Source organism: Rhincodon typus, chromosome 15 (genome assembly GCF_021869965.1).
Source record: "Rhincodon typus isolate 14 chromosome 15, sRhiTyp1.1, whole genome shotgun sequence".
Lineage (NCBI taxonomy): Eukaryota > Metazoa > Chordata > Chondrichthyes > Orectolobiformes > Rhincodontidae > Rhincodon > Rhincodon typus.
Genome location: NC_063346.1, coordinates 36,877,719 through 36,903,078, shown reverse-complemented (window position 1 = coordinate 36,903,078; position 25,360 = coordinate 36,877,719). Strand labels below are relative to the sequence as shown.

The following is a 25,360-nucleotide window of genomic DNA, read 5'->3' as shown; positions in this document are numbered from 1 at the left end:
GCATCATAGGAGGAGAAAGCCCGAAACGTCAGCGTTTCTGCTCCTATGATGCTGCTTGGCCTGCCGTGTTCATCCGGCTCTGCACCTTGTTGTCTTAAAAAAACACTTCCACAGATTTCTTACATTAAACAAGGCAGGTCGCTTGGAAATTCGCAACTTTTACTGATGTATTTTATACATAATTTAACAATAGATTAATAATATATTAGTTGTCGTCATTTGTTTGCTATGTTAGGCTAAAAGTTTTGATAAATATAGACTGAAAATGATGCCTTACCTGAAAGTTTTTCAGAATTAAAGCTAAAACAAGGATCTAAACAAACTCCTAAAGAAAGAACAATTCAAGCAAACATACATCTCCTCACCTTCCTGTACCTTGCAGCCATTTATAGAAGAGCCTTTTTTCAAATACAGTACTGACTTATTTTGACCAGCCATACTTAAGAATATATTTCAAAATAGGCTTTTGCAGCCTAGTGGATACCCAGAAATCACTGCTTATAATCAAATAAACGAAATTAATGTTTCCGCATCTTGGATTGACGTCCTTAAGAGAGTTTCAATTTGTTTTTCCCTTTGCACACTTTACCTGCAGCAAGTGTCCTCAACAGCCTATGTTCGATATTATCTTCTGAGGACAGAAGCACCATTTCCAACACTTGGAGCGCTGAGGGAATTAAAGATGGCAAAAGCTCGGTGTTGTCTTCACTGATTGTCTGTAAACAATAAGCTGTGGATGGAAATATCAAATTCACTTCAGACCGTTCAGCCTCATGCATAAAAACTCAACTTACAAACAGAATAAATTGCTACCACTGAAAGTCACCCTAATTGATGCATCATTACAGTGATCTGATAAGAATTGGAAGTACAGTTTGTTACTGTCATATTTTGCATCTTGGCTGCCGTTAAACACCACCCGTGATAGTTCATAATGTAAAATTAGAATTGCACCCAAAACTTTGCAAATGTATCCGGTCAGTATCCAGGATCCAGGTTTGATCCCAGTCTGTGCCGATCTCTGGACGGTGGTTCTAGGAATGCTCTGGGATTACAGGAGGGAAATCCACCAGGGGTCTCCTTTCTGACTGTCAGCCAGTGATTACATACATCTATCTGCAGCAAGACAGTGTAGCTGAGGACAGAATTGGGCTCATTCTGAAATGAGCGTTTTACCAACAGCATCACTTGATCTAAATGAGGAAGTTATGCATAACCTACTTAAAAAGGAGGTCAAAACTGTTAAAGAAAGCCCATCATGCGCTATGTCAGTGGCAGCAGCTGTGGCAGATGTTGCTTACATTAAATTTCAGATATTTTCCACTCACCCGAAGCCAGTCATCCAGGCTGCTTCTGGGAAAGAGACCACTTTGCTTGGAGCTTAACCAACAGAGGTGTGTGAGGCTGTGCTACACCACCTGCTAAAAATTCAACGTAACCCTCCAAGAGCACATGCTGTGCAAAGTAAGCAGGACTATAAATGGTTCGACTCAGTAATCACTTGCACCCCAGCCAAGGGACCTGTGAAAAGGCACACTGGCAGTGCGCTCCTCTCAGTGGTACTCATGGGGCAATTCAGACGCTCAATGTTGTACAATACTAGATCCAGACTGACTTTGTGTTCTGCTTATTCATGCATGAAGTGCAATGTTCCACACAAAACTAGCACCCTAACTCAACAAACAGTGCCATTCCCACCAGAATACAGCTGCTTCAGTGAGGCAGCAGTCAACAAGCAGAGACAACTGTTGGCCAAGATCACATACAGCACTTAGGAACTTGCACCACACAGGGCAAACTATGAAAGGTGTTTATTGAAGGGGTGAGCTCAGGCAGTGCCAATCTAACCAGGCAACAGCTGGCAGTTTCTGCCAAGTAGTACACAAGAGTGCAGCAAAAGCAAGATAATGGAACTTAAAGTGCTAAAGCAGTACATCTTTCAGGCTGAAATACTGGAGTCACACCAGAAAGCTTATTGGGATATTTGACTAATAAAAGTACAGTTCTAAATTAACCAAATGACAAGAGGGATTTTGGATCAAGTAAACAAAATCAATTATATTTCAAGATTACAGACTAGATTTCACTGACTATTGATTGGATTTTGAGTATCATGTCAGTTTGTTTACTGCTTGTTGAGCAGAATCAAGATATTTGGAACTACATAAATCATCTGAACCTCCATTATTTCATGGTCATGCAAATTGTGGCTTGTGAATTCTTTTCCTTTTCTGTTGTCATTAATTACATTAAAAAGGACATACAAGATCCAACAGATAAACTGGAAGATGCATCATCCTATAGATCTCAAGAGAGAAAAGGTAAAATCTAGATATCGGGATGGTAACAAAGCTAATGACTGGGAGCAGCTGATACATTGAGACCACTGAGCCAAAAAGACACAAATAATCAATGCTTTCAACCCTGTTGCTGCCATTGACTAGATTTAAGAAAAATCTTATCAATATATTTCCAAGGGAAAGGGAGCTATATCTAACCCCAGTACGCAATCGATCTTCAATAATTATCTATTCAGATCTAACAGAGCACAGAACATAGAAAATGTTCTGTGAACATACAGGTTCACACCGCTATGTATAGAGGTGACTTGAGTTAAAGGAACTATGTTACTTCTGAACAGTACTGGTTTAAAGTTAGTCACTTACTTTGCTAATGAAGCTACATATCTAAAGAATTACAATTCTGATTCACCTAACATAAATCACAAGAAGGCAGCTTCAAGTATGTGTAAATGTCATCTGAATCTGCAGACTCATTTATAGATATTTTTAAATCAATCTATTCTGACATGTTCGGACACACCTCAGGAGTTGGTGGGACTTGAACAGTCTGGGCTTATAGTATTTCACTTCCCAAATTCTCCTTTTACACTATATACGATGCTTTTAAACATTTCAATAAATGGTTACATTTTTGAAAGCTTTTCAGCAGGTGTAACTTGTAATAGAAGGTGAAACCAAAGTGTTGTTGATAACAGGAGATAATAAGCTTGACGGCTAACAGTATAACAACCAGCACTGGATATTTTGAAGTTTCTGTCAAAGGTTTGCACAACACAACCGATTAATTAACTAGTAATTGAAATAGGAAGGCGGAACTCATTCTAGCGTGAGCAACTGAAATTATTGTAATAAAACGCTGCAATGTACTTTAGATAGCTACTCTTGGGAATTCAGATTCAGGTCGACCTAGAAACGTAATCCAAACAACTGGTGGTTCATTAATCATCATAACAGCACATGAAAGCTATTAAATACACAACTGAGTTGTTACAACAAGCAACAACAGATAAGTAAGCACTAATTCACACATCAACCCCCACACTCCACCAAGCATTTATTTTTAATGAAACAGAACTACAATAATAAAGTATTCTGTACTTATGATGACAAACACAGTTGTTGATTCTCTCTTCGTCCCCCCACCACCCCAAGCGCGTCTGTTTTTTTGTTTGTTTAAACACCATCAAAAGCAACACTCCTTATATGCAATTATTTTAAAATATAGCAAATGCCCAGCAGAGACCAAGCAAATAAGCAACTAGTGTAAAAATGGACAGATTTCAGAGACACCAATGAAAAGGGGAGCTATGCTGTCAGGGAGTTACCAAGGCTAACCTCACACATCATGATGTCTACAATATCAAACACAGCTTGTTGTGGTGCCACAAACATGCAATCACAAGCTAACATGATAATCGTATGTCAACCTACAGTTAATCTAAATACCAGATCAAAATTTTTCAGTACTTACAGCATCATACTTAATTTTCCACTTTTTTAAAAAATTGTTCTCAAACTTTCACAAATGACTTGTGCTTGACACCACTAGATGGCACCACAGTGATCAGGTCACATTTCAATTCCTTACTATACCACTTGGTACCACAATAAAGGCAACTGTGTTCATGGGGAAACATTGCATAATATTTAAAATGGAATTTTTAATGTCACATTAAAAGCAGAATGCCATATTTTCAGTTAGCATGGAATGTTATTCTCTGCAAAAACAACTGACCCAGTCCCACTCCTTCTCCCTGTGACCTTGCGAATCTCTTCTCTAAGGATACCGTTTGCTTTTAAAAGCTACAGTTAAACAACCTTCGCCAAACTTTCATGCAATAGACTCCAAATCCTAACCACACTTAAAAAAAAAACAATATTTTCATCACTTCACCATTAATTATCTCATTTGCCGACCACCTTAAATCATTGTCTTCCTGTTCTTGATCCTCCCACCAACCAAAACAGTTTCTCTGTCCAGCGCCCTCAGGGGCTCATGTTATGCCTCTATCAAGACTCCTCTCAACTCATCTCCTGCAAAGATATCCTGGAACCGAGGTGACTGACCTCCAACAACGATAACCATCTTCTTATGACTCCAACCAGTGGAGAGTTTGTCCCCTGATCCCCATTGATTCCAGATGTACCTAGGGCTTCTTGATGCCACACTCAGTCAAATGCAGCCTTGATGTCAAGGGCTATCACTCTCACCTCACTTCTGGTATTCTGCTCTTTTGTGCAGGTTTGAACCAAGGCTGAAATGAGTGGCCCGGGCAGAACCCAAATGGGGCATCACTGAGCAGGTTATCGATGACACTGTTGATGACACCTTCCATCACTTTGCTGATGACCGAGAGTAAGCTGATGGGGCGGTAATTGGCCGGGTTGTATTTGTTCTGCTTTTTGGGAACAGGACATACCTGGAAAATTTTCTATGTTGCCACGTGGATGCCAGAGTCATAACTATACTGAAAGAGCTTGGTCAGGAGAGTGGCAAGTTCTTGAGTACTGTCGCCAGAATGTTGTCAGGGCCCATGGCCTTTGCAGTATCCACTGCCTCAAACTTTTCTTGATATCACATGGATTGAATCGAATTGGCTGAAGACTGGTATCTGTATTGCTGGGACCAGTGGACAAGGCTGAGATGGATCATCCACTCTGCACTTCTGGCTGAAGTTTGCTGCGAATGCCTCAGCCTTATCTTTTGCACTGATGTGCTGGACTTTGTCATCACTGAGGATTGGGATATTTGTGAAGCCTCCTCCTCCAGTGAGTTGTTTAATTGTCCACCACCATTCACAACTGGCTGTGGCAGAACAATAGAGCTTAGATCCGATCCATTGGTTGTGGGATTGCTTTGCTCAGTCTAGCATTTGCTGCTTCTCTTGCAAGACTCGTAAGTAGTCCTGTTTGGTAGCTTCACCAGGTTAACACTTTCAGGTGTGCCTGCTGCTGCTCCTAGCATTTCCTCCTGCACTCTCCATTGAACCAGGGTTAATTCTCTGGTTTGACAGTAATAGTTGAATGGGGAATATGCCAGGCCATGAGGTTGCAGATTGTGCGAGTGTAAAACTCTGCTGATGTTGATGGCCCACAGTGCCTCATGGATATCCAGTTGCTCGATCTGTGCTAAGTCTGTCCCGTTTCGCACGGTGATAGTGCCACACAACACAATGGAAATAATTCTCAACGTGAAGGTGGGACTTCGTCTCCACAAGGACTGTGCGATGGTCACTCTTACTGATGCTGTCATGGACAGATGTATCTGCAGCTGGCAGATTGGTAAGGATGAGGTCAAGTATATTTTTCCCTCTTGTTGGTTCCCTCACCACCTGCTGCAGACCCAGTCTAGCAGCTATGTCCTTTAGGACCCGACCAGCTTGATCAGTAGTACTGCTGCCGAACCACTCTTGGTGGTGGACACTGAAATCCCTCACCCAGAGTACAGTGTGCACCCTTGCCACCCTTGGTGCTTCCTCCAAGTGTTAGTCAACATTGAGGAGAGCTGATTCATCAGCTAAGGGATGACAGTACGTGGTAATCAGCAGGAGGTTTCCTCACCCATGTTTAACCTGAAGCCCATGAGACTGGAGTCAATGTTGAGGACTTTCAAGGCAACTCCCTCCCACCACCTCTGCTGGGTCCGTCGTGCCAGTAGGACTTATCTGAGGATGTTGACGGTGATGTCCGGGACATCGTCCGTAAGGTATGATTCCGCGAGTATGACTATGTCAGGCTGTTACTTGACTAGTCTGAGGCAGCTCTCCCAATTTTGGCACTAGCCCCTAAATTTTATAGGGAAGGGCTTTGCACAGTCGACAGAGCTGTTTCTGCCGTTGTCTTTTCCAGTGCCAAGGTCAACACGCGAGGTGATCGGTCTGATTTCATTTCTTTGTTGAGACTTTGTAGCAATTGATACAACTGCGTGGCTTACTGGGCCATTTCAGAGGGCAATTGTGAGTCAACCACATCGATGGGGTCTTACACATGGGTCTACTGAGGTGAGGATGGCAGATTTCCTTCTCTGAAGGACATTAATGAAGCAGATGGGTTTTTTGGACAATAAAAAATGGTTTCATAATCAGTACATTCTTAATTCCAGTTTTTTTTATGGAATTCAAAATTCTACCATCTGCTGTGGTGAGTTTCTAGATTAATAATCTAGTGATAATATCACTAGGCCATCACCTCCTCATGCTTTATTAACCACTTTCTCAACCTGCCCTGTAATCTCCAATGAATTGTGCACATGTATTCCAACATCTCTCTGTTCCAGCACCCACTTTGGAATTGCATGCTCTATTTTATGCTGCCTTTCAATATTCTTCCCACTGAAATGTATCACTTCACACTTCTCTGCATTAAATATCAGCTGCCACTTTTCTATCCATTCTTTGAGCTTGTTCAAATTTAACACTCTCCTTCTCACAGTTCAGATTTTCCAAGTTCTCTGTCATCTACAAACTCTGGAACGAAGTCTAAGTAATGAATGCACATACATAGAGCTTTAAACAAATACAGATCATACTTTACCTTGTGGGAAATTCATGGGAGTGCAGAGTTAGAGTCACATTGGCTTACATTTGAACAAGAGAAAGGCACCTGGCTACGGAGAGAGACAAGCGAACAGGAGGATTAGTTTTAGGGCTGCTGTAGCTAAAAGTCTTAAACAGCAACGGATTCCTACTCTTCTGTAAAACTGTTAGGACTGCAATTGTCATTTAAAAAATGAAATAAAAACAAAACACCTAAAACTAGAACAGTACTGCAGCACCTTTCAAATTGGCTACCAATTCTATTCTATTTCCAGGAGGTTCAAAAAAGAACCTTATTTCAAACACTTGCATTCCACAGCCATTCAATAATCTACCTAATAAATTCAAAATTCAATCCTATTGTTCATGATTTTTACAACTTTTTGACTCATCTTTGCTTTACATCTTGGCTCTCTTCCTCATATATAGACTCCCTATGCTTTGAGAATGATTTCACAAGCCATGTTATCTAAATAAAACACAAACATAAGAAAATATGCTCAGACCTCTCTTCTCTCCCAATGCCCTCCCACTTAAATTACTCTCAAGTCAGTGGACTTCTCAGAATCCTAAATTATGCAAAAAAAGGCTGTGTGGTCCATCATGGCTGTGCCAGCTCGCCACATGAGCTGCTCACTTTGTACCATTTCAAATGATGGTCTGAATTTATTTTCAATGCTTCAATTGAAACAGACAAATGTAGCAAGCCATCTTTAGGCTTGCTTGTCAGTACAGGGATCGAAACAACGATCACTGTGTTATTAGCTCTAACCAACTACACTAACTGGCTGCCACTTTTTCTTGTGGCTCCACAGGATTGTTCTTCAATCTTTCATTGGTGATAAAATCATATGAAACCTTTCCGTGTTCCAAACTGTTTATCAAAATGTCACGAAACTGACAAATTTAATAAAAGCAAAACCATCTCGAAAGAACACAAGTGCTAAATTTTGAACTTCATCCCTGATAAAAATTGTCTTAATTTAAGCTGAGTCATGCCATTTTTAAAACATGAAAATTATTTTTTGATTTGATGTACAAACATTCTATCGTTTGGAAATGAAATGAGGGAATCTGCTTACAAGCTTCAAGAACACAAACTACTGCAGATTCTAGAAGTCTGAAACAAACCCAGAGAATTCTGGAGAGTTTCTGGTCGTGGTTGTTGGAGGTCAGTCATCTCAGCTCGATGACATTGTTGCAGCAGTTCCTCAGGGTAGTGTCCTAGGCCCAACCATCTTCGGCTGCTTCGTCAGTGACCCGCCTTCCATCGTAAGGTCAGAAGTGAGGATAATCATCAATGATTGTACAATGTTCAGCACCATTCGTGACTCCTCAGATACTGAAGCAGTCCACGTTCAAATGCGACAAGATCTGGACAATATCCAGGCTTGGGCTGACAAGTGGCAAATAACATTTGCTCCACACAAATGCCAGGCTATGACCATCACCAATAAGAGACAATCTAACCACCGCCCCTTGACATTCAATGGTGCTACCATCACTGAACACCCCACTATCAACATCCTGGGGGGTTATCATTGACCAGAAACTCAACTGGACTCACCACATTAACAGTGGCTACAAGAACAGGTCACAGGTTAGGAATACTGCAGCGAGTAACTCACATTCTGAGTCCCCAAAGCCTATCTGCCATCTACAAGGCACATGTCAGGAGTGTGATGGAACACTCCCCACTTGCCTGGATGAGTGCAGCTCCAACAACACAAGAAGCTTGACACCATCCAGGGTGAAGCAGCCTGCTTGATTGGCACTACATCCACAAGCATCCACCCCGCCCCCCACCACCAACGCTCAGTAGCAGCAGTGCGTACAATCTACAAGATGCACTGCAGAAATTCACCAAAGATCCTCAGACAGCACCTTCCAAACCCACAAACACTTCCAGCTAGAAGGACAAGGGAATGCCATCACCTTCAAGTTCCCCTCTAAGCAACTCACCATCTCAACTTGGAAATATATCACTGTTCCTTCACTGTCGCTGAGTCAAAATCCTGGAATTCCCTCCCCAATGGCATTGTGGGTCAACTCACAGCAGGTGGACTGCAGCGGTTCAAAAAGGCAGCTCACCACCACTTTCTCAAGGGCAAATAGGGATGGGCAAGAAATGCTGGCCAGCCAGCGACGCCCACATCCCACAAAAGCATAAATAGAAAAAGAAACTCAGTAGGTTTGGCAACATCTGCAAAAGGAGAAAGAGGTAATGTTTTGAGTTCAGTATGACTCTTCTTCAGTTCTGAAAGCAGAGTCATACTGAACACGAAATGTTAACTCTTTCTTTTTCAGATGCTGCCAGACCTACTGAGTTTCTCTAGCATTCTGTGCTTGTTTCAGATTTTCGGCATCTGCAGTATTTCGCTTTATTCTTGAAGCTTGTCAGCTGATTCCCTCAGCTCGTTTCCAAACGATAGAATACTTTGTACACCAAAACAAGAAATAATTTTGAAGTTTTAAAAAAGTTTGAAAATAAAAGTCTTTTCTAGCTTTGGAATATGAAATCAATACAAAGCATGAATGCTAACTAGATAACATTTAATAGGGAAAAAGCCTAGACCAGCAGAGCATCATTCAGGGAATTTATCTAGAAACACAATCACATGGCCCTCGGATGTGTTGCTGAACAAAAAGACCTTGGAGTGCAGTTCATAGTTCCTTGAAAGCGGAGTCGTAGGTAGATAGGGTAGTGAAGGAGGCATTTGGTATGCTTGCCTTTATTGGTCAGTGCATTGAGTAAAGAAGTTGGGAGGTCATATTGTGGCTGTACAGGACATTGGTTAGGCCACTTTTGGAATACTGCGTGAAATTCTGGTCTCCCTCCATAGGACGGATGTTGTGAAACTTGAAAGGGTTCAGAAAAGATTTACAAGGATGTTGCCAGGGTTGGAGGGTTTGACCTATAGGGAGAGGCTGAATAGGCTAGGGCTATTTTTCCTGGAGCATCGGAGGCGGAGGGATGACCTCATAAGGTTTATCAAATCATGAGGGGCACGGATAGGGTAAATAGGCAAGGTCTTTTCCCCAGGGTGGGGTGGGGTCCAAAACTAGAGGGGATAACTTTAAAGTGAGAGGAGAAAGATTAACTTAAAGGAGCAACTTTTGCCACCCAGAGGGTGGTGCAAGTATGGAACATGCTACAAGAGGAAGTGGTGAAGGCCGGTACAATTACAACATTTAAAAGGCATCAAGATAGGCATATGAATAGGAAGGGTTTAAGAGGGTTTAAATGCTGGCAAATGGGACTAGATTTATTTCGGATATCTGGTTGGCATGGACAAGTTGGACCAAAGGGTCTGTTTCTGTGCCGTATAACTGGATGACTATGTATGGTTACCTGGTCCTCACCTACCATTAATCAGCAAACAAATGTTAAAATGTTTGAATTCTTCACTATCATAAATTTTCTTCAGAAACCGAGTTTGGGTTTTGTTCAAGCATTTTGCATATAATACCCAGTTTCAAAGTGGAATCTTCACATATTGTAATTTATTCTGAACAATGACAGCAACTACCTTTGTCCAGTTACAATTTTAAAAATTGAATATATTCATACAACTTATATTTATCCTGCAGAAATCGGTCTATAACAAGGAAAACAGAATTATTCATTTTCCAAGAAAGAATCATGAAAGAAACACTGGCTGTCACCGGGCAGGTCACTCACGAATACCTTCACAATTTCTTCAATTGGAAAGTCACATCCCTTTCTCAGATCCCTAGCCCACCCACATCACAGCCTCTGACTGGCACTATTGTCACAGCAGACCTACATGTATATAAAGCAGAGAGTGTAGCACACACTGCAAGAGAAAGCAAATCCAATTAAACAACTGAAAACTGAAAAAAATTATGCTGGCCTCACACTCACTTGAAGAATTGACAAGTAGCTATAATTATCTGAAGTGACACAAAGAGCATTTTAGCACTGGCTGTAAAAGTGCAGGGCAAGTTAGCAGTTCTCGCTAACATTCAGAAGTGATCCCATTTTCCAAAGTGCTCAACTTGAATAGCTAGAAATGCAAGTCATTGAAGGGTAGATGTGAAGGTGCGCGAAGAGTGAAAGTGCTTTACATAACATCTTGAGCATTACAGCAGCAACTAATTTTGAAAATAAACTATCCCCAGTTCTAAAAGAAACCACTTCAACGTAAATTTGCTCACAGCAAGGTTCCATAAACAGCAATGTGATTATGATCAGACAATTTGTTTAATTGAAATTGGTTGCAAGATTTATCGAGAAATTATCGTGAGATCAAATAGTAAGGGGACCTAAAAGACAGAGAGACATGTTTTGGGTGAAGAGAGGTGTACAACAGGCTGTGTACTGCTGTCAAAATTATTTAATTTGTGCACAGAATAAATGCACAGAAGAAACAGACATACTTATTGTAAAAACTGAAAGGAAAAACATAATAAACTTCCAATACATCGACAACACTGTGTGACTTACAGAATTAGAAGAGGCCCTACAAAATAGCATGGATCAAATCAAATCTAGAAGTTTGCAATATGAACACCAAGATGACAAAAAACAATGATAGAAGGAATACCTGGATAATATAAAGCGAAGATGTGTGGAACAAAATAGAGGCCCTTGGAAAGTGATTGCCAAGATAGATGCCAAATGTCCATGCACAGACCATAAAACAAAGACATAAGATACATGAAAAGGTAACTAAAATCGCACGAGCAAAAGGAAGTGACAACCAGGCAAGAAACAGTCACAGTTTCAGTCATTCGATCAGAGCTGAAAAGCTACAGAGATCTCTTCTTGAGGTCAGAAGAACAAGGTCAAGTAAATGCTCCAGACAGAGAAGGGTGGCATGCCAGGACAGCAGATCTCCTAACAGAGGTAGCTGCAAATGACAGCAGCTACTTGATGGATAAACACTGGCCAAGTTAGCAGCTCTGCCCTCCCTCGACAATGCCATGGGATTGTTCATGTCCAAGAAAGGGGAGACAGGGCTTCACCTGAAAGTAGCAGCACATTTGACAATGCAGCACACTTTCAGTCCTGCACTGCAAGGTTGGCCTAGGTTATGCCACAAGCCTCCAGAGATGAACTTGAACTCCAATGATTTCCTGACTCAAGAGGTCAGACTTTAACCAACTGAACTACAGCTTACACTGATAGTTAGTAAGTGCAAAGAAGTCAAGTCATTTTAGAACTTAATTGGCTAGAACACAGTATGAACCAATATAATAAAAAAAATTTTAAATCTTTTTTAAAAAAGTCTTTATCTGTTTGATCACAATTGCTCTTTGAGACTCAAATGCTGCTAAAATAACTGGAGCGACGTACTGTCATTTGTTAAAACCAACTACCTCATTTTTCAATATGGACAATGTGGAAGATATATTGCTACTGTCATCAGGCACTGACTATTCAGATGAAGCCATGTGGCATTGTAATCAGGCAATCAAACAGATACCTCGGAAAAACGTGAATAATATTCCCCAGTGTAGTTTCAGTAAGGAGCTTCCCTTTTACAAATCATCCTCGAATTCATTCATCAAGCATTCAAATGCAAATTGGACTCAAGTAAGAAGAGAAAAACATAAAACCCTACGTACACATGCTGTATAGGCAGTCCTCCCACAAGGGGAATTAAAACCTAACTCCTTTGCATATATTAGGTGTCAGCTTGACTCTATTAGGAGCTTTTTAGCCGGAGTCAAAAAGTCATGGATTAACACTTTAATGCAGTACTGAGAGTGTGCCACCTTGTCATAGAGTTCTTCGAAGCAGGAATAAAACTGAAGCTACGAATACCTGTTCCAGTGGTTCAGATGGACAGCATTATTTGCATAACAGTGAGCTCACCCAAACCAGTGAGCCAACATTCGCCTCTCATACATCAAAAATACTCAACTGATTATTCATCTCACTGTCTCGAGGATCTTTTGCTATCTGCAATTGCCGACATAATAAGTGTTTTGCAAAGGTAATCAGTGGAATGCGGTGCACTTTGGGATGTTTCTACAAGACATGGCAATGCATTATAGAAAAGGAAGGCTTTCTTGTCCCTTTTCATAGTTGAATATAACTACACCAATGGAACAAGTTTTAATATCAGTGCTGATTCAATGAAGCCATGGAGTGTTGCACTCAGGCCTAATATGACCACATGAAAAAGTAAAACATTTGTAGTGATTTTACAATGATTACTCATACAGCACTTGTTGAGCAACAGCCTTAACTTTTTGCTTCCTGCTCTAAATTAAACAAAATAAGCATTCATAAGCTGTTAACAGGACGGATAGAATTGGCATTAGAAGAGAACAGATTTGAATAGCATGAACAGCACAACAAAAGGTGGTTCCATGACCTTACAAAGCTAGACAGCATACAGGCCATGGTCTTTAACTTTACACAGCATTAAGCACAGCATAAATGCCACTGCCATACATTTCATGTCATTGTATTGCAGAAGCATATCACATTACACATAAAAGGTGTAGCAACACCTACCCCACCTGATACATGGGAGCAAGGAATGCGATCCAGGAATGAACCCCTCTAACACTCACCCCCTCCTGCTGAAAACAAAACCACCCACAGATTGTTGACTAAGTGAAAGGATCTTAAGTGTTCTAGCTCTTGGAAAATAACAAGTGAAAGTAAAAGTACCCCTCTAGACCCAGCACCCCACATATTCTGTTCCCCTTTCATATAAATCCAAAGCATTCATGCCCCACTCACTCCCTGCCATGATTCCTTGTCTCAATTCTGCCAAACCGTGTGTCTCTACCCACACACATGGCCACCCCATACCCTCCATGCTAAACCATGCCCACTCCAACCTCTTGCCCACTTTATGGCCCTTTATGGCCCCTGTTTTGTCAACACCTGACCCCTCTCACCCACTACCCTTTGCTAATATGCCCTCCATAACACACCCTGTAACGATCAAGGGAAGATCTCATGAGCCAAAATGAGATGAAGGAAAGTTCTGAATGCACTAATCTGACAACCACAGCCAAGAGACTGGAGTGAAATGGCAAGCATTCTTTTTTTAAAGCTGTACACATCTGTTTCAAATTTAAAGGACAGAAGCTTTGAATGACTTGACAGTTCCAATCAGTTAATCCATTTTTAGCACATTCATGACTACTTTTAACAATTCCAAAAGCACTTAACCTCACCTAAAAGGATCCCTGGGTCTTTCTTTAAAGATCTTTTACCTCTCCAAAAATCTCTGCTAAATTGAGACACTCAAATAAAATCAAAAATACCGTGAATGTTGGAAATCTGAAATAAAAATAGACAATGCCACGTAGCAGCATTTGTGAAGAGTGAAACAGAAAGTTGTTGGGTTCTGAAGAAGAGTCATATTTCAACTTAAAATGTCCTTTTTTCTCTCTGCACAGATGCTGCCAGACCCGAGTTTCTCCAGTATTTCTGTTTCTACTTTTCCACTAAATTTAGACCTTGTCCTGAAAACAGCAAAACCCACAAATTGTATTTCAGAAGTCTTAGTGGCACGACTCACATCTGATTGAAGACAGCCAAACTTTTACACAAGCAGCTGCCTCCATGAACCACACCAATGAAAACTATAATCCTCCCATTATTCCCCCAACGAAAATGTGACAGTTCAATGGGAGGATATCTTCATTTAGGACTATGACAGCATTGTGGCTAAGCCAAAGACACTCTATAACCATCTTCAGTTGCTTCATCAATGACCTTCCCTCCATCATAAGGTCAGAAGTGGAGTTGTTCACCAATGATTGAACCATGTTCAGTACCATTCACAACTCCACAGATACTGAAGCAGTCCATGTTCAAACGCAACAAGAACTGGACAACATCCAGGCTTGGTCTGACAAGTGGCAAGTAACATTCACACCACACAGATGCCAGGTAATGACCATTATCAATGACAGACAATAAAACCAATCACCCCTTGACATTCAATACTGTTACCATCACTGAATACTCCACTTTCAACATCCCGGGGTTCCATTGACCAGAAACTCAACTGGACTCACCACGTTAACACAGTGGCTACAACAGCAGGTCAGAGGCGAGGAATACTGTGGCAAGTAACTCACCTCCTGACTCGCCAAAGCCTGTCCACCAACTACAAGGCACAAGTCAGGAGTGTGATGGAATACTCCCTACTTGCCTGGATGAGCACAGCCCCAACAACACTCAAGAAGCTTGACACCATCCAGGGCAAAGCAGCCCATATCCACAAGCATCCATTCCCTCCACCACGTGGTAGCAGCAGTGTGTACTATCTCCAAGATTCACTGCAGAAGTTCAGCAAAGATACTTCGACAGCACCTTTCTAACCCACAAGCAGCATAAAGATGCGAACACCAGCGCCTGCATCCTGACTTGGAAATACAGCACCGTTACTTCAATGTCGCTGGGTCAAAATCCTGGAATGCCACCCCCCACCCAAGGACATTGTGGAATGCAGCAGTTCAAGAAGGCAGCTCACCACCACCTTCTCAAGGGCAACTTGTGATGGGCAATAAACGTTGGCCAGACAGCGACTCCCACACCCCATGAGTGAATAAAAGAGAAAACCGCATGAAAATTCAGACCTTAGAATCAGACATCTTAGCTACAAGCAGAGATTCCAAAATCTAAGTTTATTTATGGTAAAGATTGGGAATGGATCTTACCCAAATAGTCAAGATCTTTAATATTTACCAGGCCCCCTGGTTGACAGCAAGTGAGAAAAGTCAATTTGGAAGGAAGGAAAAGGAATGAAAAGATCAGGTATTTTAGTATGGTTGTGCTTAGAATGGACTCCTCAAATAGTTACGACAATAACTTACGTTCAAAAGAAAGTGAAAAAATCAAGAGAGACACAAGTAGTGAAAATACTCTACTTTTGAAGGGTACACGATTGACCAAAGCTGTTTTTCCAGTCTGATACACTTACATGTTTTTGAATCCCCCCTATAGTTGGTAATCTCAAAATTGAACCAATGATGCTGCCAACTACTGATCAAACTATTTTTTTCTGATGCTTCTGAAGCAGTCATCAGGACTCATTCTGAAACAATTTGTCAGGGTTCAATTAAGACAGTTTATATTTTACAAGAGTTTCCAAATGAAGGTCCCTTCAATTAGTTTTTTGTTTAAAATATATTATTAAGCAAAACATAATTTAAAATTTTAGCATAAATCCAACGGATGCAGCACAGAATAAATAATTCAAGATTACTCACCTGCGGAAATGGCTAGTTCTACATTGTCCTTAAACCGTCTCAGGCACTGAATGCAGACATCCAATAACCCTTCTTTGTTAAAGACAGACACCGCTGTGCTGCTACTCTCACTCAGAAAACAAGAGAAAAACATCAATCAACCCTTCTGTTCAACACAATTGTTGTACACTCTATTAGTTTCATTTAGAAACGCTGAGACCCACAAACTAGTCAACTTTTCAAGCTTCCCGAATTAGACACTTCAACATCAGGCTTATTTCTAAAGCATGCACATGCATTGACAAAACACCAGTGTAGTTTGCAGAAAACAGCAAGCAACAATACATAGTTTATATTAATTTATAAAGATGTAAGCCACTTTGACAGCAACTATCTTATCAATAGTACCAACTCCTAGTTGTTGCTCACAGGACAATTATGTTAGTGGGAACCTGAAAGGAAGTAGCGATCTTTGCAGCTGTTGTGTTCAAACAGCATATATCACAATTTAACTTCAGGTATTACTCAGCTATTCCACTGGGCTGTTTTGAGCAGAACCAATAACATAATCCAAAATTCCTGGGGTTGATGTTCAAAGTCTTCACACATCAAGATGCCTATCTGTGGGAGGGGATCTGAAAACTGAGAGTGTGCTGCCCACAATTTTAACTCTGTTGATATCAATGAACAGGAAACAGTAAGCAATGCACCACTCACAAGAGCTCAGGAATTCTATCTGCCAGTATTTTGCCAAAGACAGTCGAAGAATTTACTAGGTAGATGTTGGACATGAAATGAAAACTTCTGCTTGATTCTTAGTGCCACCACGAGCAGTTTCCACAACATACACAAGTCATCCGAAAAGCCATTATTAATGATTTTACTGCACAAACTTTATTAGGAGCTAGTCATAAAATTGGTACTGAAAATACAGATTCATCACAGCCAACTCTGGAAGATTTTGTGCTTGAGGCTAAGTAAACTTACCACAAGTTCCAGAGAATGCTGATGGCCTCATTTGCAATGTCTTCTACACAAGGTTTATCTGCACCTTTCTGCTTCTGTGAAGTGACCCCGTATGCATTTAATTCCACACAACACTGTAATCAGGAAACAACAAAAAGACTTCAGAGATTGGAGTTAGCAATGGTTTTCTCAGCACATACTTAAAGAGCATACAGTTAACTAGTAGCAAGCTCCAGGGGATTCAAACATCTAAGAATAACACTCTAACAATTCCACATAGGGAGAGCTTCCGTTCTTAACTTTGCCAATGTTCCAGATACCAGGCATTTTTCGCTAAGAAAAGCTACCCCAAATGCATCCCTCTTCTATGTGAAATTGGTCATAATGACCGAATTGGTAGAGGCCAAAAAGTGAAAAATTTCACACATCCTTAGATACCAACAGAATATGTTGGGTAAAGTGAAATAAAGAACTGTAGATACTGAAAATCTTCAACATGAGACAGAAATTGCTGAGAAGGTCAGCAGGTCTAGCAGCACCTACAGAGAGAAAGCAGAGTTAATGTTTCAAGTCCAGTAATCCTTCTTCAGAACTGACAACACATTGAGTAGCTGAGTGTAAAAAATTCAAGTTTGTTGACGATACAATGCGAGGTGGGAATGTAAACTGTAAGGAGGATTCAAAGAAACTGCAAAAAGATTTAGACAGACTAAATGAGTGGGCACAAGCACAGCAGAATGAGTACAATGTAAAGATATCGACAATGCAGGAAAAATAGAAAAACAGGAGCTTCTGTTTTACAAAATATTCAGAGTCTTTAGTATGCTGTACTTTACAAGGGCTTGGCTTTTCTTGGATCAATGGTCAAAATACATGGGACAGGAGGTAAATTCACCCCTGATAGTTAGCAAATCACTCGGGAAAATTCACTCACGTGATTGACCAAAGTGCCACTCCCACATGTGAGAGATTCAGAATCTGTCAGCAGATGATCTTCCAATCAGATTGTATTGAAGGGATCCATTTCCTCATAGAATTGGTCAGAGCTGTTAGCAGATCTGGTTGAGTCCAGTTTTCTAGAGATTATTGTTGGACTTCAACAGGGGATTTGAGGGGGTGACAGTGGATCCTGTAGCTGCTGAGTGAGGGGAAAGGGGTTTTGGAAGGGAGGCTTATGTATTTATGGTTGGGGATGAGACAGGTTAATTACGAGGTGTCTGCCACTGTTGAAGTCAAACAAATCATGTTTATTTGATATCTTGACTAAGAAAATGCTTAGAAACATTCCATTCATAATTAATTAAAATGTAAATTGGAAACTCCTGACTTAGTTTATCAACTACAAAACTTCAAATATGAACTGCACCAGTTCGGATTCTTCCATGATCCAGTTGTGGAAACAGAGTATGGAAGATTTATTTCTCACAAATTAGCAAAAATACACCTTCCTTAATGGTTCAATTAAAAGATTCAATAATGTATACGTACAATCTTTGGTATCTGTGCTCTCCCTTGCATTCAAGGGAGAACACTAAATGCAGAACGCAATACTGTATAACTGTATCATGTCATAAAGGAATCACAGAGCATGTAAAAAGCCTCTGAAAATCAAAAAGCATCCCTCAAGAATGTCTCAGGAACAGCCCTTGGGGACAAAAACATTTTGAGTCCTACTTTGACAAAAAAAAAACAGGAAGTGAATGAGCAGTTATAACAAACAATTAGAAAAGCAAGTGGTACGTTAATCTTTATTATAAGGGTTTTGAGTCAAACACTGAAGACTGCAGTTATACACAGCCTTGATGAGACTATGTTTGGAGTACTGTGTATAGTTTTGGTCCCTTACTTATAAATAGATGTGCTCCTCTTGGAAAAAGTGCAACAGTGCTTCACTTAGCTGACTCCTAGGACAAGGGTAGTGACTTACAGGGAGATATTACATAGACTTTGCCTATATATTGCAGAGTTTAGAAGAATGAGAAATTAACTCATTGAAATGCATAAAAAATACACACGGCAAGGTCGATGTCAGGAGGATGTTTTGTGACTGTGGAGTCAAAATCTCAGGGATAGTGTCAGAATAAAGGCTTAGCAATTTAGGATTGAGATAGGATGGGAAGAAATTTCTTGTCTCAGAAGGTTGTGAATATTTGAAATTCTTGGCTGCAGACAGCTGTAAACGTACAATGCAGTTCAAGTAAGGGATTGATGTCGCACTGGATATTAAGGGAATCAAGGGATGTGGGGATTATGCAGTAAAAGTGTAGCTGAGGGAGAAGATTAGCCATGATTTATTAAGTAGCAAAGTAGGCTCAAGGGAGAAAATGGCATACACTTGCTCCTATTTATGTCCTTTTGGAGGAAAAAGGTTCAAGGAAGGAAATTACCAGAAAAAAATGAAACATAAAAGTGTATTGATCTGAATTTTACACAAATAGCTTACCTCCCGCAACAATGCAGTAAGAGGAGTCATAACATCTTGCTTCACCATCTCATCACAAACATCATATCCTCCACAAGCACTAAGGTTTCTGTTATGAACAAACAATTCATATTAGATACTTTCAGATTTACAACCTCTTCTTCTAAACATAATGGAGAATGGTTACACGACAAGAAAGGCCTTCACTAGTCCATGTTGGGCCTCTGCAAGAATAGTTTGGCTGCTACCTTTCCCTACTCCTTCCCTGCAGCCCTCCACAACTTTTCTCTTCAGAGGCTTATCCAATTTTCTTCTGAAAGCCACAATTGAACCTGTTTCATCAATCCTTTCAGGCAGTACACTGAATTTTAACCACCCGATTTTCCTCACTGCTTTGAGTTCATTTGCCAATCACTAAATTTATATCCACTGGTTCTTGGCTCTTCAACAATGGTAATAGTTTCTACTTAGATCCCTTATTATTTTCAGCACCTCTACCAACTCTCCTTTCAACCCCTTTCTCACTATAAATAGACCAAGCTTGTCCAAAGCATCCACATAACTGAAGCTCCTCACCACTGAAAATATTTCCTATCTTTTTTCTGCACCCTCTCTAATACCGTGACATCTTTCCTAAATCGTGGTGCCCAGAATTGGACACAAGATCCAGTTAAGGTGGAACAAGTCTATCAAAGATTCATCCTCACTTCCTTGCCTTTGTAGTGAATGCCTCTACTAGTAAATCCCAGCATCCCATAAGCCTTTTTAAACTACTTTTTCAACCTGCCCCAACACCTTCAATAATTTGGGCAAATATACTTCCAGGTCCTGGGCTCTTAAACCCTCTTTATTTTGCATCCCTTATTTTGTTTTGCCTCTCCTTAATTCATTAATCCCTGATTTTGCAGTTATTTGCATTAAATTTTATCTACCTTGTATCTGCTCATTCCAACAGCTCTTTGAAATCCTCTTGGTGTCCATTGCTATTTTCCTGACCAGTTCACAACATTTCCAAGGATTGTGTTAACTGGAAACTTGTAAATTATGCCCCAAACAACCAAGTTTAAGTTATGAACATGAAGTTATTAAGTTAGTTTTGGCACATGCAATGACATTTAAAAGATTAACCTGAGTGCACCAGCCGCTGTCTCCCTCACACCAACACTTGGATCAAGCAGCAGAGGCCCCAAACACCGAACAACATCTTTCTGCAGAAATGAAGGGATCACCTTTTTCTCCTGGACAAGTTTTGAAATACTTGCACAGGCAAATTCACGAATATCAGGATTCACACTCTGTAACTATCAGAGAATAAAATTGTAATTAAATCATTGGGGATAATCATGTACTGTAATTTAATACAAACCCTGGAAACAGGAAGATATTTTGGACTGGTTAATTCTCACATAATATGCTCAGAATGTGCAGGCTCTGGTGGTAATCCTCCTTGACATCGATACAGGATATTCTGCATTCCTCTATCTTTTAGAAGCAGTTCGTGAATCAAAACAATTGTACCGCTATCCACAGTTCGTATAATTAAAACTTAATGTTGAGTAATGTACAGAATACATCTTTCAGATTATGTTGGTTCATGTAAATTTCAGCAGAGACTGTGTCATTAGGTGCATCAAGTAATGAAAGTTAAACATAGCTCTGCAATTACAGTTTACAAATGAGAAATTCTCACCTAAAAGTGATTGGCAAAGCTGTTAGGATTAAAACACCTGGTCATAGGCAAAGATTACACCAATTTAGACAATTCTATTAAGTGGATTGTCATCTGGGCTTTTTCAATTCAATAATGTAAGGCAGTTTTCTTCTCATCTTCTTTATGGTTTACCACTGTTCCCCATTGGGAACTGCTTTCAGTTGCAATGATGCCAAATTCTGAAATATTGTCCCTACACTGCACCAATTCTCTACCTCACTATTGTCCTTTAAGACACTCCTTAAACTACTTCCCTCACTAAGTTTTGGGTCATTAGACATAGTGTTTCCTTATGTAGCTCAGTGTTATATCTTCTTTTCTAATGTTCTTGTGAAGGAGCTCAATATGTTTTATTACATTTTAGGTGCCACATAAACACAAGGTGTGATTTCAGACAATGTCTGGTCAGCTCTTTGAAGTCAAAGTGGCTAAAGGATGGCAATAATCTGGTGAAGTAAACTTAGATCCATATCAATCATTTATAACTTGCTAATTGGCTCTGCAGTATTCCACACCCTGGGTGATCATGATCTGCTAGTTGGCTCACTACTCCAAACTGAAGAGATTCTTACTCAGTTTTACCAGTTCAGATAAGTGAAGTTAATGCTTCATTGAGTAGAACAGTACTGGTGAACAAGTATAGCAACGATAACCCCCAGGAGTACTGTCTACACAATCAAGGGCTCAAAAGACTTAGCTATGTCAATCCGTGCCTATGGTCTCTAAACTTGGGGAAATGGAGGAATATGTTATAAATGGGAGCCTTATTAGGTTCAGTGCCATCAATTGCTTCTGTCACTGTCATTTACCTTCCGAAACTGCCAGATACAATGCCATATTTATCTATACAATAAAATAACTTTAGGAAGGAACATGTTCTCTTGACAAATGGGTACTCTGTCTTTTTACTTGCTCTCACAACATGCTTCTATCTTAGAGGACGTAAACATTGTATACTTAGCTCAAGGCCAGGAGCAAAATTTAAATAATGTTACAATACAGGCAATAAGTGAAAAGCAAAATTAAAGGCCAAATTAAAATACTTCCTCTCAGTTCAGAAATGCTTGGTCAAAGTGTAACAAAAATGAATTCTACTTTGCTAGTAGGTACCTAAAAATGTGTTGTGAATGAATTACAGCAAAAGCTTTCGACAACAAAAAATTTCACAGCAAGTTTTGTTCAGAGATTTTACGCAATCTGCACATCACGATGTTCATCTAATTTTATCTGTGGATCATGAGCTTCTGCTGGAGGTTCACAGAGCAAATGGGGGCTAAAATACTCCTGAGGTGCAATATGATATATTTTCCCCATTGAAGACCTTTTGAGCCTTAAGCAAGTGACTCTCTTAACTACCCTGCTGCATTGTACTCGACAAGTCTGAGTAAACTTCAGTTTAAAGACCCGACTGTCACAATGCATCTGTTTATCTTTGCGTCCACCCCATTAAACATCTGTCACGAGGGAATTCCCAACAAATGGACATGTCTGGTATGGTTATCCATGATGGAAACCAGTGAAATTGATTGAAATATTTTACCCATTTTAAAAAAAATAGGTTTCAAATCATTGATTATCAAATTAGAGACAAAGAAAAACTGCAGATGCTGGAATCCAAAGTAGACAAACAGGAAGCTGGAAGAATACAAGACAGGCAGCACCTGGAGGAAAGGAGCAGTCAATGTTTCGGGTTGAAGAAGGGTAATACCGGAAACATTGACTGCTCCTTTCCTCCTAAATGCTGCCTGGATTGATTATCACACGCTTACCTCACATCACCCTGCTGTCCTGGTCTATATTTCTCCTTCAATCAAAATCATCTGAAAAAGCAGATTATCTGATTATCATCACATGGCAGTTTGCAGAAGCATACTGCATGTGAACTGGGTGTCACACTTTCGAACAACGACCTTCAAAAGTAGGTAACAGACTGTAAAGTGCTTTGGGACATGCAGAAGTTCTGAAAGGCACCATTTAAATACAAGGTTTTTTTCTTGCAATTCCATGCTTCAATTTCTGCACCTTCCTACCCAATTACAAACTTCTGCTGTGAAAAACTATCCACTATCTAGACTCCAGCGTCCTCCTGTTGGGCCCAGTACCAGTAATACACTGCAGCTTCTGTTAGCCTCCCCAGCAGCTCCTTTACTTTCAGTGTTCTTTTCATCTTCCTCACTATTCTACTTTTGAAAATTCTATTTTTATGTTTCTAAATTTCAGGGACTAGTAAGCATACAAGTGGCGTAACAATCAATGCCAGAGCTGGCTAGATCACCTCAACTGATCCTGTACCTTCTGCTCAATCACCAAATTATTCTAACACTCCAAGAATACTTGCAAGGCAAGGATAACAAAAGAATCCTGTTCCTGGCAAATGTAAACTACCTTGCTCCTTTCTTCTGCTAAAATGCATGTTAATTTCAATGGCAAGTATAAGAAGCATGTAGATGTCATTTTTTAAACTTGAACTTTACCGTGGGATACCTATTTGGCTGCTGCAGCTTTCCTTTTCCAATTAGTCCCAACACTCACAATCCAACCTCATATACTCAGTCCCATACAGCCTGACCACCACCATCCTTATTTCACCATCTTGATTCAGCTTCACACCTAATTGTAAACATAGTTGGTATATTTCTGGCAATGGCATCTCCTCCTGTCCCAAAATAGTGAACTGGGTGTGGCCAAAGCCCAATCATTAACACTCTTCCTGGATCTCAGTGGCTTGGCCTGGCCTGGTGATTAGTGACAGGAAGGGATGAGCTTCAGTATGTATATCCTCCAATTCATCCTCTCAGTACTGCTCTGGACTGTATTCTACCAATTGTTTGTCCAACAGCAACTTACAGGAAAAAAAAAGTCTTCACAAATTTAGCATTAGTAAAATAAGTCAACCGTGTTATTTTCCCAGCACAAGTTGCTCAGGGATCACCAATTCCACCATTGTCTCTTGCCAGTTTGGTCAGGTCCAAATTATGATGCACCATTTTAATGTCCTGTCAGGTCCAGTGCAGATTAGTTTATCCCACCATAACAGTCCATAACCACTGGATCATCCATCCTACTTCAAGGCTCAAGAACCCTCAGTGTCCTGATTTAGATTTTTTTAAAATTCATTCATGGAACACAGTCCCCACTGGGCAGACCAGTATTTTTTGTCCATCCCGAATTTGCCCAGAGGGCAGTTGAGAGTCAACCACATTGCTGTGGGTCTAGAGTCACACATATAGGCCAAGCTGGGCCAAGACAGCAGTTCCCTTCCCCAAAAGGACATGAATGAACTACATAGGTTTCAATGGTTTCAATTGGTCACATGGTCCCAGATTTTGTTTTTACTGAATTGAAATCTAGGTCCCCAGAACATTACCTGGGTCTCTGGATTAATAGTCTAGTGATAACACCGCGAGGCTATCAGCTCCCCTTTCCACATTATACTCTACATAACGGGTAATTTATCCAAACTCAGTCTTCCACTAAACTTTTCTTTAACTTTCTTTGGCAGCCTATCAACACACCAAATCGTTACAGACTTGTCACTCAGCCTACTCAGAACACATGCCCGCAGGTTCTCTCTGAACGTGTATGAGTCTTTCAAAAGTCACCACCAAACTCACATGAGACCATCTACCTCTTCTGCAGTAATGGGTACTCCCTTCACACTCTGAAACGATACGAGACGTTTTTTTAAAAGGTGGCTTTACTCGGTCTGGTGATGCCTGTTTCCCCTGGAGAGCACGGGGCATAGATTACAGTTTTAATTTGTAAACAAAGTAACAGCCTAAGAAGACGCCTAAAACAATCGGGAACAAGTTAATATAGCCACATTAAGTCCCACATGGGAGCAGCTGGGAAGAACAGAGGCCGGGAGAAAGAGATCCGAAATTTACTTTCTCAAGCAAATCCCCGGCCGGCGAGTAAACTTCTCCAACCTCCTCCTCCTCCTCCTCCTCTTTGATGTTATTCTGTGGGCCGATTGGAGAAAATTGTGGCCGTGCGAATTTGTTGGTTCTCTTCTTACCCATGTCGTGGCTGTCTATGCTGAACCGGGCTCAGACACCACAACGTGGGGCAGCGCACACACCGAGTCTGTACCGGCAGCAGCGTGAACGTCACGACCGGGGAGGAGACAGTGTGTGTGCCGGCCGGAGTTACTGTAGGTTTCAGCGTTAACCCTACCAGTGCCTTTGGGGGCTAGAGTTAACCCTAACGCTGCTGTGGGTGTTAGAGTTAACCC

The 25,360-nt window shown here is 40.7% G+C and overlaps 1 protein-coding gene across 4 annotated transcripts in view; it reads right to left on the bottom strand.

Moving 5' to 3' along the window:
• heatr3 (HEAT repeat containing 3) overlaps positions 1-25,256 on the bottom strand; it is a 39,523-nt gene extending 14,267 nt beyond the window's left edge. For 2 of the 4 annotated variants that reach the window (XM_020513762.2, XM_020513763.2), the window contains exons 1-6: positions 25,014-25,256; positions 20,544-20,716; positions 19,437-19,524; positions 17,015-17,127; positions 16,049-16,158; positions 590-730 (exon numbers count right to left, since the gene is read on the bottom strand). In XM_020513762.2, coding sequence (XP_020369351.1) covers positions 590-730; positions 16,049-16,158; positions 17,015-17,127; positions 19,437-19,524; positions 20,544-20,716; positions 25,014-25,148 — 760 coding nt within the window. In that variant the 5' untranslated portion in view covers positions 25,149-25,256. The remainder of the gene's footprint in view (positions 1-589; positions 731-16,048; positions 16,159-17,014; positions 17,128-19,436; positions 19,525-20,543; positions 20,717-25,013) is intronic. The other 2 variants (XM_020513764.2, XM_048606020.1) reach the window with 2 other exon arrangements.
• Between the last annotated feature and the right edge of the window lie 104 nt (positions 25,257-25,360).